Here is an 18,110-nt window from a genome sequence, read left to right as displayed (position 1 = left end):
GGACTGGCAGAGGGTCTGTGGTTGTGCCGAGGAGGAGCACAGCCTCCCTCGCACGGGAGGAGAGGAATGTTCTCCTGTCCCTTGGCAGCCTGCTTTGACTCTCACTTGGGCAACGATGCAGCAGCTTGGGAACCATGGGAGGATGGTGGCTTCCCCTCCGTCAGGAGGCTGGGTAGCCCGCCGCAGCCCTTCTATATTTCGGCTTCTGCCTGGGCCTCTGTCCTTGGAGTTAAAAATAGCCAGGGATGGGAGTGCAAGGACATGCTGTCCTTCTCTGCCATGGAGCGGGGATTCTGCTACCGCATCTCAAAGGGGGCTGCAGGGCGGCAGGTGTGAGAAGCCAGCCACTTAAAGAATTATCCCTTCCTGCCCCCTCGAGGACAAGCACGGACTTCTCTTTCCCCAGTCTGGGATGACTCTAGATGAGCTATGGAATGTCACAGCTGGAGGGCCTCTAGGGAGTAGGCTGATACCTGGCAGGAAGCCCATCACCTCCAGGCCTGGGACCTTGGCAGACATCACCAATCAATTAAGGCCCCTCTTTCTTGGGCACATGGCAGGCATCACCGATCAATCACAGCACCCTTTTCCTCCAAGTCCAGACACAGTCTAAGAATTCTTAACACAGGAGTATTTTAGGCAATAGCTATCAGAGCTGGCAAAAAAGAGAAAACCAATTTATCATTGTAATATAGTCCAGTCCCTTGCTGGTAGGAAAACTGAGCTCAGAGAGGGGTAGAAACTTGTCTGATGTCACACAGAAAGTCTGTAGTAGAGCAAGGACCAGACCCCAGGAGTCCTAACTCTGCTGGGGCTTTTTTTGTTCTCTGTCCCCTACTGCATCTGCTTTTTTATGAGAACTAGTGTGTCTGTCCAAAAGAAAGGCTTTTCACTGGACTGCAAACCTCAAAATTTTATGCCACATACTGTGTATGTGTGCTGACGGGTACTTTTCTAAGGAAAGAGAGAATAGCTCTTGTCAGCTTCTCAAGAGGCTCCTTGCACAATCAAGAAAGGAGAAGAAATCCAAAAAGTGAGTGGAATGGGCTCAAGTGCTACTCAAAGTGTGGGCCACAGACCAGAAGCAGGGACCTCAGCTAGGAGTTAAAAATGCAGAATTCCAGACCCCACCCAGGAGCTACTGCATCCAGTCTGCATTTTAACCAGATCCCTGGATGATTCATGTGCACACGAAAGTTTGAGAAGCTCAGGGCTGGAATTTGGAAGCTCTGCCTTTGGTTTCCTGAAGTGTATGGAGTGCCCGCTGGGGGCCAGATACCTTTGCCAGTCTGCAGGGCAGACATGGTGTCTGCCCTCATTTGAAGGAGTGGAAGGAAACTGAGGCTCCTTGGCCAGGATCGGGCCCAGCTGTGCTCAGTAGCTCTGCTAAGGCCAAATCAAGGGAGGCATTTGTTTAAATTGTTGGAAGATAAAGAGTAGCACTTCTGTCCAAGGAGTCTGAGACTGCAGCATGCATTAAACAAGTGCTGGGGGGACGTTCTTGCCCGGAAAGCCTTAGTAGGCTCCTGGTTAGCTTCCTTCTGCAGAGCAGTGCGGAGGGGGCCTGGATGCTAAGCAGCCATGATATTTGGATGAGCTGAGCAAGAGCTTGAGGCTAGGTTTACCAGTGGCCTCTGGTGCTGAGACCAGTTCATCGAGGGTGGGTTTGCTCTGGTGAGTGCTGGGGCTGATGGTTCCAGCTGGTTCTGACTGGTCTCAGCTGATCCTGGTTAATTCTTCTGAGTCCAGTAGGCTCTGAAGGAAGCTGGCCATGTGTAGACTGAGGAAGGTGCCAGTGGGGAGCCGGAGGCACAAACAGAAGGCTTGCCCCAGTAGGGCTGGGAGTAAGGGATTCCTTCCCCTCTCTCCCATGTGCCCACTGCATGTCCTCATTCGTGTGCCTTTGTGGGGAGATGAGTGTACAGGTGTGCTTTGAAGATGGCATGCCTAGGGTCTAGAGGGCACAGCCCAGGCCTCATCTGGCCTCTGCAATAGGCTTCCCATGCTGGCCTCTTGCTCCGCTAGCCTTTTGCTGCTCCTATCGGAGGCCAGCGCTGACCTGAAGAAACCTTACTCACCCCCATGTTACTGGCTCTGTGGGGGGGGGGTGTGTCAGTGTAGAATAAAGGATAAGAGCAGGGCCTGGGAAAGAAAATGGGTGCATATAAAAAGAGAAAGAAAGCTATAGCTGTAAACCATACAAGTCACTATGTAATGCAGACACCTCAGTGGTTGTTGGCACACTCACCATTGAACGGGCATCACCATACCGATTGTAGGACATTTCCATCACCCCAAAAGAAATCCTGTACCCAGTAGTACTCACTGTCCCATGTCCCTTCACCCCCACCCCTGGAGATGACTAATCTTTCTATCTCTGTGGATTTGCCTATTCTGGACATTTCATATAAATAGTCATAGACTGTGGTGTTCCATGTTTCATGCGGCTTCTTTGATTTTGTGTGTTTTCAAGGTTCATCTGTATTGTAGCATTCATCAGTTCTCCATTCCTTGTTGTGGTTGAATAATATAGTCATATTCTACTAAATACATATATACGCACATACATATAGAATACATTTTATTTAGCTGTTCATCAGTTGATGGACATTTGGGCTGTTTTCCACTTTTTGACTCTTGCGAATAATGCTGATCACTTGTGAATGAACACAAAAGTGAACATTTGTGCTCAACTCTTCGCGTGGTTGGACAGGTTTGTTTTGCATTCTGCCCCTCTGTTAACTTGCTGGGGGACCTTGGGCAAACCGCTTCAGTTCTCAAAGCCTTGGTTTTCTGAGAGTTTCTGGGAACTGGGGACACTGGTGTCCATCTCAGAATATTGTTGAGAATAGTGCCTATAATTTACTGAGTGCCGTTAACTTACCACGGCAGTCACTGTACATGTGTTCTGTCATTGAGGTCAGCCCCGCACGGGGCACGAGAGGATTTATTTCACAATTAATGCGAATCTCCGCTAAAATAGGCTAACACGCTGCCTTGTTATAACAAATCACTCGGTGGCTTGATGGGTTCTCTTTGCAGTGTGTGTGCAAGGGAGGCCTCCGGCTCCCCACTGGCACCTTGGCCTTTCCACATAATTAGGGGGCATATTTCTTATCTATCCTTTTGTATATTCTTAAAAATGCTTAAATATAGATAGAGAAAAGCGCAGTGGCTGGAAGAGCTGTCTCATGGTTTCATCATTTCTGTTTCCCCCTCTCTCATGCAATTAGCATGTCCCAGATAGGGTTTGCTCCTTCGTCCTGGATTCCAGAAGAATTCATGGGATAGAGCCACAGCTAATCATGAGGGATGTTTCATGTGAGCAAATGCTAAGCCATTAATCTGTGAGCCACGGAGATTTGGGTGTTGTTTGTTCCTGTAGCATAACCCAGTGAGAGCTGATCAGTATTACAACAATGAGAAATAGGTTCTGTGATTTCTATTGTATGAGGGGACCGAGGTCCAGAGAGGTTCAGTAACTTTCTTTAGTTTATTCAGACAGTGGCGGGAGGATGCTGCAAGTCCTGATCCCAGTTTCTCTGGCTCCCAGGCCTGTGCTCTTAAGAAGATGGAAGTATGTGGGCTGTGTTTGGTTAATGATGAGTAATCCAGTGTGGACGGAACACCTGGTGTGTTCATGATGTCAGACTCGTAGTATAGGTTTGGGGCAGATCCTGGAAGCCTTGAGTGCTGTGAATTATGAGCGTTCCTAGTGCCATATGGGACATAGACTCTACCTTTTTGCCCACAACCCAGCTTCTTCCAGAGCTTGCTCAGCTTGTCCCAAGGGCTATTGGGAATGGCTTCCTGGGGAAAGGCAGCCTCTTGTGGGGACTGTGAATTGTCTTCCTTCCAGTGATTGCTGAAATGCCTCTCCTCTAGAAAGTCTTCCCACTCCGGCAGGAGGAGAGTGAATGACTTTCCCCTGACGACCCCTGGTAACCATAGGATCCCTTCCTTCCCCAGATGCATTTACTCTGCATTCAGAGTTCTTTGTCCTCAGTTGACATTTTGGTTCCTCCTTTTTGCCTTCTCCCTACATATTTGTCAATATGGCTTTCGGTTGTAAACTCCCAGAAGGTAGCACTTGCATCCATGATAAAATCTCGCTTGATTTTATTTTGCAACCAAGTATAATTCAGTATGGAAATAGTTCTTCTTAAAACCCAAGCACTGCCTCTACTTCCAGTGCTGTATTAATTACTCCTCAGTTCCCATAGTACTATGTGTATATCTCTGTCCTTGAACTATTGTATGTTGTAATTATAACAGCTTGTGTTATAATTGCCCATTTACTTGTCTGTCTCCCCATAGACTGGGAGTTTCAACAATGTCTGGGTTTAATTCATCTGTATTATAAGTCTCCCGCACAGGCCCTGGCACTGAATAGGCACTTGGTAAGAGTTTGTTGAATGAATGACAGTTACTTATCTGTTATCGCTCCCCTCCCCCTCCACCAACTATAAGCTCCTTAAGGACAAGTCTTCTTCTAATCTCCAAGGCCAGGAAAAGCACGGGAGAAGAAATGAGCTCAGTAAGTGCATATTTCACTGGACAAATGAGAATACTATTTCCTCCCAGGGGCAGAACTCTTTAGAGTTACAGAGCACATTCATATACTTTACCCAGTTAATTCTTTTAAAATCTTTAGACTCTCCCTGTCTCGTGTTCTCAGATTCTTATCATGTGCCCTTTGCCTTCTCTGCTCCCACCAGTTTCAGTCTGCGTCTTTATGAGCTCTCCCTCTTCCCCCTCCATATCATCTTGGAAAAAGTTCTGAGGAATTCACACACAACTCTCTCCTGTCATCCCCCCACTGTAAAGCAGCCTAAAGGGCAAATTACTCCCTGGTCTGCGCTGAACCAAGATCATTCTCCCACTTAACAGCTTTGCCGTCTTGGGCAGGTTCATTAACCTCCCTGAGTCAACTTCCATTTCTGAAAATTGAGACAATAGTGGTTGTGAGGATTAAATGAGGTAACGTAGGTTGAGCTCTGGGAGCTCAGTAAGTGGGAGTTCCTGTCTTTATGTGGAAGGGTGGAATTTGAGACATCATTAAGCCTGTGGAAAGGAATTGTGGCTTAAAAACAAACATGGAGTGGGGGCTGCTTTGTTCTGAGATCTCTCCTCCCTGTGAACTGCGACCTCTGTCCCAGGCAAGCTAAGGCTCAGCATTTGGGTCAGCACCACGGACAGTTCCCAGCACGTCTGGCTACTCCGTTCTTGTTCTGTAATAGGTCTAAGAGGCCTTCAATTCCAAGTCACGCTTTATTTTGTATACCATCAAGAGAGATAAAACATGTCAGAATTTAACTGACTTGTCATTGGTTGTCATTCACATCTTAATTTCAGAGGTCTTGAAAATGTGTGTCTTAGAATCAATGAAATGACGACAATATCTGAAAGGTGGTATCAGTGAGCCTTTGGCCAATGACCCTTGAAGAGGTTAATTTTAATAGCCAGCATTTATTGAATGCTTACTGAGTTCCAGGCCTTTTTCACCCCTCCCTCTTCTGTCTTGGATGCTGTCTGCCCTTTATACATTTACTTAACAAATGTTACATTTGGGGAATATAAATGTGAGCCAGATAGACAGTTAATCAGCAGTTTTCCCACCATCCTTCTACCCAAAATATTTTAGTTCTGAGCCTCATTTCTTCAGAATGTTGCTTCCTGCTGAAGGATAACATGTTAACCTTTCCAGTCTACATCATGCTTAATCCCTTTAAAAAGCATTTTAAATGCATATCCTTAATGACCCAGCAGTTTTGCCCCCAGGTTTGTGCCCAGAAAAAAGTACACAAATGGTCAACAAAAGACACATACAAGAATGTCTTTGGCAGAGCTTTTTGTAATATCCCCAAATGGGAAACTACCCAAATGTTCATCAGCAATAGAGTTTTGATATGTAAGACAATAAAGCTATGAGAATGAATGAACTGCATTGAAACAATGTGAATGAGACCCACAAACATAGTGTTGAGTTAAAGAAGTTGACAGTGGAGAATATATAGTAGATGATTCTGTGTATACAAAAGCACAAAAGAGGCAAATGCAGTGTTAAAAGTCAAGATGAGGGGCGCCTGGGTGGCACAGCGGTTAAGCGCCTGCCTTCGGCTCAGGGCGTGATCCCGGCGTTCCGGGATCGAGTCCCACATCAGGCTCCTCCGCTATGAGCCTGCTTCTTCCTCTCCCACTCCCCCTGCTTGTGTACCCTCTCTCGCTGGCTGTCTCTCTCTCTGTCAAATAAATAAATAAATAATCTTTAAAAAAAAAAAAAGTCAAGATGATACTACTCTTGGAGAAGTAACCATGGCTTGTGAGGGGCTGCTGGGGCATTGGCAATGTTCTGTTTCTTTTTTTTTTTTCTTTTTCTTTTTTTAAAGATTTTATTTATTTGACAGAGAGAGACAGCCAGCGAGGAGGGAACACAAGCAGGGGGAATGGGAGAGGAAGAAGCAGGCTTCCAGCGGAGGAGCCTGATGTAGGGCTCGATCCCAGAACGCTGGGATCATGCCCTGAGCCGAAGGCAGACACTTAACAACTGAGCCATCCAGGCGCCCCGTGTTCTGTTTCTTGATATGGGTGCTGGTTCCATAGATGAGTGCACTTTGTAATATTCATCAAGTTAGATGCTTAAAATTGTACATCATATAATTGTACACTTTTCTGTATATATATTACACTTGAACAAACAGGTTTTTTTAAAGATTCGTTTATTTATTTATTTTAGGGGAGGGGCAGAAGGAGAGGGAGAGAGAGTCTTAAGAAGACTGTGTGCTGAGCACAGAGCCCAACACAGGGTTCGGTCTCATGACCCTGAGATCATGACCTGAGCTGAAACCAAGAGTCAGATGCTTAAGTGACTGCACCACTGAGGCGCCCCAAACAGTTGTTTTTAAAAGCATCTTTCTCCAGAAGAGAAGGGGATGGTGAGAATTTTATATGCAGGATGATTGGCAAGACATTTGGGGGTAGTTGGTCACATGGGATGTTTGGAATTACCTGAATTATTCAGTGTGAATGGAATGGAGAGCACATTGGAGGAAAGGGAAAAAATAGGCTGAGAATGTAGATTGGGACCAGATCCGAAAGGCAAGTGTATGTTAAGGCCTTTGGAATTTATTCTGCAAGCATTGAGGTACAATTGGAGGTTTTTAATCAAAGAGATGACATATTCAGGATTGAGTTTTAGAAGGTTCATGCAGGCCACAGAGTGGGGAACTGGCAGAGGAGAATGCTTTGGTGCTGCGACACGAGTTGGAGTAGAGGCTGACCGCCTGACCAGGCATTCCAGGCACCTGGGAAATCTTCTGAAATTACAGATTCACAGACCCCACCGTAGGCCTACTGAACCAGAATCCCCAGGAGAGGGGACAGAGGAATCTGGGTTTTAGCTAAGTTCCCAGTGTATTCCAAACCGTCGGACCAGCACTGGCCTCCAGGTGGGTGTTTGGGAGCCTCTAAGTTGGTTGACTATTGCAGCAGTCCAGGTAAGAGAAGGCTAGGGGGTGAGCTAAGGCTGTGACCCTGCTGATGAAGAGTAGGACTCAATTTGAGTCCCCAGAAGGAAGTGTGGAGACACAGTTTACTTAATTAACAAATACTTATATGTCATTTACTAAATAGCACTTACTATATGCCAGACCCTGTTCTGAGTGTTTTTTTTTATTACCAAATATTAACTCACTTAATCCTCATAAAAATGTTATGAGGCATTACTGTTATTTTCTCCATCTCTTTGAAGAGGAGGAAACCGAGATACAGAAAGGTTAAGTAACTTGCCCAGGATCACATTACTAATAAAGTGACCAGGGCCAGCTCTACAGCTCAGGCCATCAGGTGCCATTGTCCTTAGTTTTAGTCACTAGGCTTTGCTCCTTCCTGAACATGCTGCAGAAATAGTGGTGAACGACTTTATGGTGAAAGGGGCTGAGAGGTTTGCAGCAAAGAGACCTGAATTCTAATTTCAACATAGTCATTGACTCATGTCCCTCTCGAGACCTCATTTGCCCCTCCACACAGGAAGGCATTAGTCTGGATGACCCCTAAGTTCCCTCTAAATGGAATCTTCTCTGATTTTAATGGAAGGCAGATTTTGACAGCCTGGAGAGAAGAGGGGGAGGTAAAGGGCCCTCAATCAGAGCTTATGCTACCTTGGCCTGTTTTTGGAGACACAGCCAGAGGCAACATCAAGGCTAAGGAGGTCTGAGTGCCTGTATGTCATCTCAGCCTTGATTTTCAGATGAGTTTTAAGGCGTGGGCAAGGGAGACGTGAGGTTGAAGTCACTTGGAATAGCTAGGCCAGGGAGAGGTTGACCCTGGAGGAAGAAGAGGCAGCAGCTTCCAGGGTATTCATCTCAGAGGAACAAGAAAGGCAGTGCTAGTGGGCAGGGGAAGCAGAGTCCCAGGGGCCATGGTACTTCTCCTGTCCTGGTTTAAAATAACAGACTGACCCAGAGCTCTTGTGTCCAGGGGACTTCACAGACTGTGATATGGATCCCTAGTGGGCCTTTCACAGAGACAAGATCACACTCTGGTCAGTGACGTGGTGAGGGGTTTTAGAGCCTGGGGACCTGGAGTAAGTCGTATAACGTCTCTCAGCTTTGGGCTCCTCATCTGGAAAACAAAGCTGTAAAGACCCATCTTCGATAAAATGTCAAACTGGAGAATAGTTGTATCTTCTTCTTCCTCTACCTCCCACCGCCACATTCTTGGAATCTCTAGTGGTAAAGAGTATAGGATCTGTTTTCACACAGATCTGGGTTTAAAACCTAGCTCTGTCTTGTCTGGTGTAAACTTGGAAAGTTGCTGAAATGTTCTGAGCGTGGTTTCTTTTTGTAAAATTAGGATAACAACACTTGACTGTCAGAGTTATGGTTAAATTACATCTGTCTGTTTAGTGCCTGGCACAGGGTAAGTGCTAAGAATAATGGTATCTACTCTAATTGATCATTTTATTACCCTGTTCCTTATGAATGCTTATTTTTGGGAGAAGCTACATTAAACACATTCATATTCAGGTATAAACAACTGAGTGAAACTTACTTGTTTTCTTTATTGGAAAATTTGCATTTTTCTTGAGGGCACATCCTAAATATAAACCCAATTCAGTTAAACACTATTCTTGAGGATGGGCAACGTTGGGTGCTGTCCTTGGTGCTGAAGGGAAGTAAGGGAGGAGCACGCTTACTATAGACGTAAGTACTGACTTGGTTGACTGAGGTGCAGTGGAGTAGATACTTCAGGAGAGGTGAAGATGAAGTGCCCCTGGGACTCAGGGAGTCTGATCAGGGAAGTCTTTGTGGAATTGATGGCATTTGAGTTCTGCAGTAGAGCTTAGTGAGTTTAGTTTAGTGGTTCTTTATAAACATGGCTATTGGAGTTAGAAAGACCTGAGTTTGGGGCGCTTGGGTGGCTCAGTGGGTTCAGTGACTGCCTTCTGCTCAGGTCATGATCCTGGAGTCCCGGGATTGAGTCCCGCATCATCGGGCTTCCTGCCCAGCAGGGAGTCTGCTTCTGCCTCTGACCCTCCCCCCTCTCATGCTCTCTCTCTCATTCTGTCTCTCTCAAATAAATAAATAAAATATTTAAAAAAAAAAGACCTGGGTTTGAATTCCAGCTCTGCCATTAGTAGGTGTGTGTCCTTGGGGAAGTTCCTTAACCTTCTGAATTCTCATTTTCTTCTATAAAATGGGGCAGTAACTATTTTGCTCACAGTTATTGTGACAATTAAATGATACAGTGCCTCTTAAAACACTGGGCATAACATCTGACACAGTGGTAATAATAATATTAATAATAGCCATCTTTGTCAAGTGCTTGTGGTTTGCCACCGCCCACCTAGGACATCCTGAAGATTAAATATTTGTATCATTATGTTACCTTATTGTTATAGTTAATCGTCACAACAGCCCTAAGAGTTTGGTGAGTGCTGAATAAATTATAGGTGTTATTTAAAGCTTTGCTCTGGAGGATGGTTAGAATTTTGATAGAGAAGGTGAGGAAGGGAGGAAAGTAAAGGAGAGAAAACCAAGGTGAGGAGTTACTGAGGATGTACCTAGAGTGAGGTGCCCAGCTGGGCTGGGGTGTGAAGACTTGGGGGGAGACCAGTAGCAGATGGGCTGGGAATCAGATAATGGAGTCTTACATGCCTGGATGCAAAGGTTGAACCTAATTTGGCAGGCAACGGGGAGCCATTCTAAGGTTTTAAATAAGATCATGACATGATTGAAGTGACTTACTTATAAATTTATATTTCATCTTCATTGACATTATAGAATTAATACATTTAACCATGAAAAATTCAAAGGTCATAGAAGCATACAAAAGAGAAATAAAACTTTCCCAATGTGCTGGTTGGTGTAAATTGGACAGCTACTTTGGCAAGTCATTTGGCAGCAGAACAAATTCTTGCCCTATAACCCAGAAGTTCTGTTTCTAGGTATATTTCTGAGACATGCGTGTGAATCTTCCCTAAAGGCCAAGCACCAAAGTAATCATAGCAACATTGTTCCTGATCACCCCGTACTGGGGAAGAAAAAAAACCCTAAACAGTACAGTGGATAAATACAGTGTGGTATATTCATACAGTGGAAACTGTATGGCAGGGATAATAACCATCTACAACTACACACAACAACATGAGTGGATCTTATACGTTCAACATAACATTGAGCAGAAGCAGCCAGCTTCCCCCTCCCCAGAGCCATTCTCTGTTTATAAAGCTCAGAAACGGCAAAACTAATATCTGGCGCTAGAGATCAGGATAGTGGCTACCCTTGTAGAGTGAGAGAGACCAGAAGATGGGGTACAGTGGGTTTTGGGGGTCTTGGCAATGCTCTGTTTCTTTATCTGGGTGCTGGTTATACTGGTATGTCTGCTTTGTGAAAATTAATCAAGCTGTACGCTTTGGGTTTGCTGTATAGATCTTGTAGTACTTAGATTTGAAAGTTACAGAAACACATCTTTCATACCCCTCTTCTGACAGTCTTTCTCCCTACAGTTATTCCCCATTAACAGTTTGGTTTATATCCTCCCAGATTTCCACCCAAATATATATAAGCTATCTATAGCTTTACAAAAATGGTATTATGATTTCCATAGTGTCCTGCAGTATCCTTTGTTAACAATATGTTGAGGCAGTCTTTCTGTGTCACTGTATGTTTAGATCTAGATTATTCTTTTTTTAAAAAAAAGATTTTATTTTTAAGTAATCTCTACACCCAATGTGGGGCTCGAACACACAACCCTGAGATCAAGAGCTGCATGCTCTACTCACTGAGCCAGCCAAGCACCCCTTGATGATTCTTTTTAACTGTTGCACAGTATTTTATTGTGGGGATGTCTCATTTAGTAAACTGGTCCCCTGTTGATTCCAGTTAATTCCAGCATCTCATTGGTGTAAATGATACATGGGGAACCTCTTCATGCATATCTTTGTGTACTTTTGTGACTATATGTGTAGAATAAATTAGTAGGAGTGGACTATCTTTGTCTGAAGTGACAATTTAAGATGATTAATCTCTTAATGACTTGTTGGGTGGGTGGGTTGGAAGCAGGGAGACCAGTTAGGAGGCTGTGGACATAGTTTAGACTTGAGGTAATCAGGGTGGCTGTGAAAATGGACAAGAAAGGGGAGAAGTAAGAGCTATTATAGGCAAAGACCTTATCAGACCTGCCATTTGCTGAGAGAGGGGAAAAGTCAGAGCGGTCCTGAGGGGGTTCAGAGTCTGAGTGGCTGAGTTGATTGGGGGAAGTAGGACCAGGGGTAGGTTTAGTTTTGGCCAGGTTGCTTTCAAGGATTCTGCTCATCCAGGTGGTGACGTTCAGAATGCAGTTGAAAGTATTGCTCTGGCCAGAGGTAAGGGCTGCAGGTTGGGGGTGGGATTCATTTGCGAGGGCAGTCCTGAGTTTGTGGGAGGGGGATGAAATCATCAGGGGGCAAGGTCTAGAGAGAGAGAACCCAAGGACTGAGTGCTAAGGGCCTCATGTATAGGGATGGAGGCTATGGTCATAGGGACCGGAGGAGATTCATAAAATTTACTATCAAGGAAGCCAAAGGAGAGATCTGAAGTGACTGTTGTTCAAAGGATGAAGTGATCAGTAGCCTACGTTACTCCCCCTCCCACTGGCCCCCCAGTAGGTGCTGTGATTACATTTTGTACTTGGTCTTCAAAGCACTTACCGCACTTGTGATTAATCCGTGTGATCATCTGTTCAGGGCCCACCCACCCTCTGAACTGTGAGCTCTGTGGCAGCAAGGGCCGTGCCACTCTCATACTCTTCTATCTCCAGCATCAGGCACGGTGTCTAGCACACCATGGTGTTGGTACCCAAGTTGTTGCTGTTTCCTGGCAGGACTCCAGCTGTTCACACTTAGAACCCCCCTCTGTGCAAATTGGGAGAAGAGGGACTTAGGACCCTGCGAGAGAAAATTCAAGCTGCTCAGTTCAAGTTTTGGTTACAGCAAGTGTGAGTGGGTGGCCAAAAGTGGGTCATCCAAACTCCCATTTATTTGTACATTACAGTAGCCAGCTACAGTTGGTGCCCAAAGCTTATAGAACTCAAACTCCAACCCTCTCCGATGGGGCATTGTGAGAACCGTGGACAGTGTAGCTTCTCCTTTGCTCCCCTTAACCGTCCCTTTGGAGAGCATGCCTTTCCCCATGCCTGCGCTCATTATGCAGCAGCTCTTTTTATCACCGCATTCACGAAGGGAATGGTGTTCCCATTGTGATGCTGGAACCCACCTGTGCAAAGATTTTTGAACTTTGACTTCCTTAGGGTGCCAGTCAGGGCAGATGTCTTAAGTCAGATTTCCCCAGAAAGTACCCTGAGATGAGATCGTGTACGGGTGACAGAAGTGCCCCCACAGGAGACCAGGAAAGCAGGAAGCCTGCAGGGATGTGGGGTCAGGCAGATCCCACAGAGGGCAGCCTCAGCCTCCACCCCCCCCCCCCCCCCCCCCGCATAGGGTTTCTTTGGAGCCTGTGTTATGCCTCAGAGTTATTCTGCCCCGAGGCAAAGGACCTGAGTTGAGGGTTCATTCTCCTGTTCCATTTAGGCTTTGATTAAGGGGATCACGGGTCATGAACTCCCAGGCACTTCTGCCTCTGCCTGTGTGGGGGCAGTGTGGGCTCAGTAGACCGAGAAACAAACAAAAAGTTGGCAGGTGGTGGCTTTCAGGAGCCATTGGGGTGGGGGGCTCACAGGAGTGGCAAGAAGGGAGATCTGTAAGGTGTGGGTGGAGTGTCAGCATTGTCTGCTACAGGGGTCAAGCCAGGGTCTCTTTCTGGGACCCAAGGGACCCAAAGCAGAGGCTGAAGCTCCTCTCTGTCTTCCATCCACGTGTGCTCTATCAGTGGAGACCAGCACTTAGACGCACATTTCACATCTTCATGAAGGCTTCCCGCTGGGCCAAAGGCACTTGGTAGGTGTTCACTGAGTGAGCTGGAAGCACCACAGTTCAGGAGCTGGGGCTGAGATATGGTGCTTGTACTTGGTCATGAGCAATTCATTGGAGACCAGCTTAGGAAGCTGTGTGAATGGAGTGGAAGCCACAGTGCCAGAAATGACAGCGTGTGGTTGTCTCTGTGCTCGGAAGGAGTTTGCTGGTTGAAGGCGGTGGTGGAAGAAGTGAAGCCTTGAGCAGACTTGCAGGAGGAGTGGAAAGAACCAGAAGATGGAGAGGTGGCAGATTCAAGGCCCAGAGAGGACAAATGATAGGAGCTCCTGGTGCGGGTGGGAGGAGGTGGGATGAGGAGAACAGGTGGCGGATCAGCCTCAGCCAAGAGAAGGGTTACCCCCTCCTCCGAGAGAGCAGGGGAGGGTTGAGGGGCATGTTGAAAGGTCTGAAGATGGTGCAAGGTGGAAGTGAGAAAGAGCAAGTCAAAGAGACACATCTTTTCAGCTCAGTGGGGGAAAGGTCATTGGTTGGGGTGATGGGGTGGGGAGTGTTTTGAAAGCACAGGCACAGTCACTTTAGGGACCTTGACTGAGTCATCAGGAGATGGCCAGTGGAGGATCGGATGGCTGAAGTTAGATGGTGGACCTTGTTGGTGTGGTTGGGCACCAGACTGGGGACTCCCGTGGTGGGGAAGGTGAGATGTTTGGGGAAATGCAGGATAGTTGGCATGAGCAAATTTGGGGAGTGTTGGAAGGTCTTACTGTGGCTACTTCTGTTTCGCACCTACTATGTGCCAGGCTCTGTGGCAGATGTCCAACAGCTCCATGGGGTCGGTGCTACCTGACTTGCCCAAGGTCTGGCCCCCAGTGGTTGCAGAGCTGGGACTCTGTGCCTGCCCCGACTGATTGCAACACCAGCTGACTGCAACACCAGGTGACTGAGGCACATATAGGGTACTCATATGTGAAATGCTTTGATGCTGCAGAATGCCACACAGATATGAAGCACACCTTTCCAAACCTCCTCCTTAGCCCCCGTGGGGACTGAGTTGTGTCATGCTTTGGTTCTCCCTCTTCCAGGAGAAATGTGTCAGACCCTGGTGGGTGGGGACAAACCAGCGTGAGTCTCTAGAACAGGGCTCTGTGGGGAGGTGGAAAGCCCAGGCAGGCGTCTGCAGCCTGCCTGCAAGGTGCCAGGTTGTGGGTTTGTATCCCCAATGTGGGGGAGTGGGTTTCGTCCCTGGACACATGTCTGCACTGTGTGTGTGTGAGTTGGGGGACATCTCTCTGGCTTGTGAGTCTGTGCTTCTGAGTGAGCGCGTGTGTGGTTCTCAATCTTACTCTGTCTTAGCACCTGCTACACACAGAGGAACATAGAAGTGGTTGGGTGGGTTGCAGATACAGCTTAGGGAAAGAACAAATGGTGCGATGAAGGGAAGCACAGAGATGGGGACACACGTGTTCCCCCATGTGTCCAGAAACACACAGGTGACACACACAGAAATGCACAGTGTCAGTTTCTCTGTGTGCTTTCTTGAGTGGGTTGGCGTATATTTCTTACGGATGTGCATCTGTGTGTATGACTGGCACATACCCGTTTAGCCTCAGAAACAAAGAATGATAGGTATATGGAGCTCATGGAAACACACAAATAGAGACACTCAGACATACATTAGCATACTCTGTGTCTTTGCATGTATATTCCTGCGTGTTTCTGTGTTACTGTGTGTTTTTCTGAGTGTGTGGACATCTGTGTGCCTGAATAATGCAGATACATGTGGGATACAAATGTGGGTACACAGTGTGTGTGTGTGTGTGTGTGTGTCTGTCTGTCTGTCTGTCTGTCTTTTAAAGTCAGGAAGGGAAGGAGGAGGGAGGCCAGGAGAAGCCTACTAGGAGGCGTCCTGGTCTCGCTCTGCCTCCTGGCACGCAGATCTCTTGCTGAGCAGGATGATGGGATTTGGGTGACTCGGCTTTGCTCCAGTGGGTTGGCCAGCGAGCACTGAGGAAGCCCCTGAGGTATACGAGCTCATCCCAGACTTTGTAGAGCCATGGGGGAGATCCCCCTAAAGATCTGCCCCTGCGTCTCGTACACCCGCAGCTCCTGCAGGGTGTAAAGCTCACCCCGATCTCCAGGCTGTGGAGCTTGGAGCAAAGAGACCCTCCTGGCATCCTTTCCTGGTGCCGTCATTTCCCCCTCCCCTTTCTGGCTCTGTGGGTGTGGACAAGTGTCTTAACCTCTGTGTCTTGTGTCCTTGATGCTAAAGCGGGAGAACAGACTCATCTACCTCATGGGGGGTTGAGGATTAGGACCACTCTCACGGCAGACATCCATTCATCCAGCAGTTATTAATTGAGCACCTACTGTGTCTGGACCCTCTTCTCAGCCGTGGGACTTCAACAGTCAACAAAGCAAAGGACCATGTCCTGAGTTCACCTTCTATGGGGAGGAAGCTGGTCAATAAACCAGTAATGCACAAACATGTCTGGGGTGGTGTTGAGAAGAAAGCCAAAGCAGGGTAATAGGACAGAGAGGGGCAGGGGGTGGTAGGGGCCAGAGAATGGTCAAGGAAGGTCTCAGCTAAGATGACACTTGATCACAGAGTGGAAGCAAAGGAGTGAACTGCTGGCAGAAGAGACGGTGTTTGAGGTGAGGGAATGGCAAGGGCAGAGGCCCTTTGTTATAAGCCTGTTGTTCTCCCATTTTACAGTTGAGGAAATGGAGGCACAGAGACGCTGAGTGATTTGCCCGAAGTCTCACAGCCAGTGAAAGAGATCCAGATTTGAACCAGGGCAGTCTGGTTTCAGAGCCAGTCTGGATTTAGCCACCGATTCTGGCTGAATCGGTGGTCCTCAGTCAGGGGTGACTTGCTCCCCCGCCCCAGGGGATATTTGGCAATGCCTGGAGATATTTTTGATTGGAGGGTGCTACTAGCGTCTAGTATGTAGAAGCTAGGGATACCGACAGACCTACTACAGTGCACAGGACGCCCCCGACAGCTCAGCAGGATCCCATCTGAATTGCCAGTTGTGCTGAGGTGGGGAAAACCTGGTCCAAATCCACGCAAAGCACTCAGCAGAGTATGACACGTAATGGTGTTCCATAAAGAGTAGCTGAAGAGGAGGAGAAGTGATCTGTAGAAAGTTGCCGGCGAGAGATAAATTCCAGGGGAAGAAAAGGTACCTGTAAATGAATCCATCAGTTAACAGGACTCACGTGATTCTGCCTGTTGGGTGGGTATGAAGGGCAGGGCCACCCCAGAGGGGGGTACAAGTGAGGCAGCTGATAGGAAGAGTTTGGTGGGCTGGGGGTGGGGGCCGACACTGGGCAGCCACCAGCGACTGTAACACTAACCAGACGACTTGTCTCTCTATCCCTTCCCGCCCTGTGTCTCTCTCCCCATCTCTCTTGGCCTCTCTGCCCAGAAGGGGACAGCCGGAGGCTGAAGGGGGCCATCCAGAGGAGCACGGAGACCGGCCTGGCGGTGGAGATGCCCAGCCGGACACTGCGCCAGGCCAGCCACGAGTCCATTGAGGACAGCATGAATAGCTACGGCTCAGAGGGCAAGTGAGTGTGGGGCCCGGCCTGCTGCCAGCCCTCCTGGCTCTTGCAGCCCCTGTGGTGTGGGGCGGGAGGGGCCGAGCAACACCGTCTGGGAGCCCAGGCTCAGCCTCAGGCCGGGTGGGGCATTGGCTCAGCGCTCCTGGTCATTCAGAGGGAGGTGATAAAGCAAGCAGGCCCCAAGGGCGCAGAGAGCCGTGTGGAGCAGACTCCGCTGCCTGACTGCCTGCCGGCTGCGCCATGCTGGGCAAGTCCCTTCTCTACGCCTCAGTTTCTCCATCTGTAGAACCGGTGATAGTGGCAGCCTCAGGGACGTTGTGAGGATTCAGTGGGTTCATATTCACCGAGAGCACAGGACAGTGTTGGCACGTGAGTGCCATGTGTCAGTGCTGGGAAATAAAGAAGGGGGTTGAGAGGGGTTTTATCATGATGTTACTCTTTCCTCTTTACTTTCTTGGTTTCTTAAATCATGATTGGCTTTTAAAAATACATATTACTGCTTGATAAGGAGTTTCACACTTGTCAAACCATAAAATATTAGGTATGACCGCCTCCTCACCAGCGTTCTGTCTCCCCTGACTGTACGTCAGCACCACTGGGTACTTGTTCCCAGTCCAGATGGCAGGCCCCATGCCCTGGTCCAGAGTGGAGCTCGGGACTCCGTTTTTCTGAGGGAAGACTGCTCTAGACTGGGGCTTCTTGTCTTTGCAGCAATTTTGGACCTCTTTGAGAATTTGGGGCAAGTTTTGGGCCTGCTTTCCACTAAGAAATACATGCATGTACACCCTAACACACACATACACACAAAGTCACACTCACCCCCCCACAGTCACACTCATTCTCACACACACACACACATACACAGTCATACAAACATACTCTTTTCATAATTATAGAGGGTTCCCACAGTCCCCTAGAGCCCGTCCATGGATCCCTAGCAAGAAACTTTGCTCCCAAGTGTGTGTCTTAATGTACCGATGACCAGGCACTCAGAGAGGTTGGGGAGCTTGTCCTGGGTCACACAGCACGTTAACAGGTCTGGAACTCTAGAGACCTGACTCCCACTGGGGGCTCATTCCATGGCAACATGTCACTCCCTTGTCTTAGCCGTCCTCAGCCAGGGGTATGGGGGCTCTCG

General features: G+C 47.8%; 1 protein-coding gene across 2 annotated transcripts in view; it reads left to right on the top strand.

Annotated features, from left to right (window-relative positions):
- Nucleotides 1-18,110, top strand: part of RIMS4 (regulating synaptic membrane exocytosis 4) — a 61,617-nt gene that overhangs the window by 22,603 nt on the left and 20,904 nt on the right. Inside the window, exon 2 of one of the 2 annotated variants that reach the window (XM_040638380.1) lies at nt 16,840-16,978. In XM_040638380.1, the coding sequence (XP_040494314.1) occupies nt 16,840-16,978 (139 nt within the window). Of the gene's footprint in view, nt 1-16,836; nt 16,979-18,110 lie in introns of both variants that reach the window. The other variant, XM_040638379.1, reaches the window with a different exon arrangement.

The sequence above is a fragment of the Ursus maritimus genome, unplaced genomic scaffold, assembly GCF_017311325.1.
Source record: "Ursus maritimus isolate PB19 unplaced genomic scaffold, ASM1731132v1 scaffold_22, whole genome shotgun sequence".
NCBI lineage: Eukaryota > Metazoa > Chordata > Mammalia > Carnivora > Ursidae > Ursus > Ursus maritimus.
The sequence above is the reverse complement of the archived record's forward strand: the minus strand, read 5'-3'. Positions and strand labels throughout refer to the sequence as shown.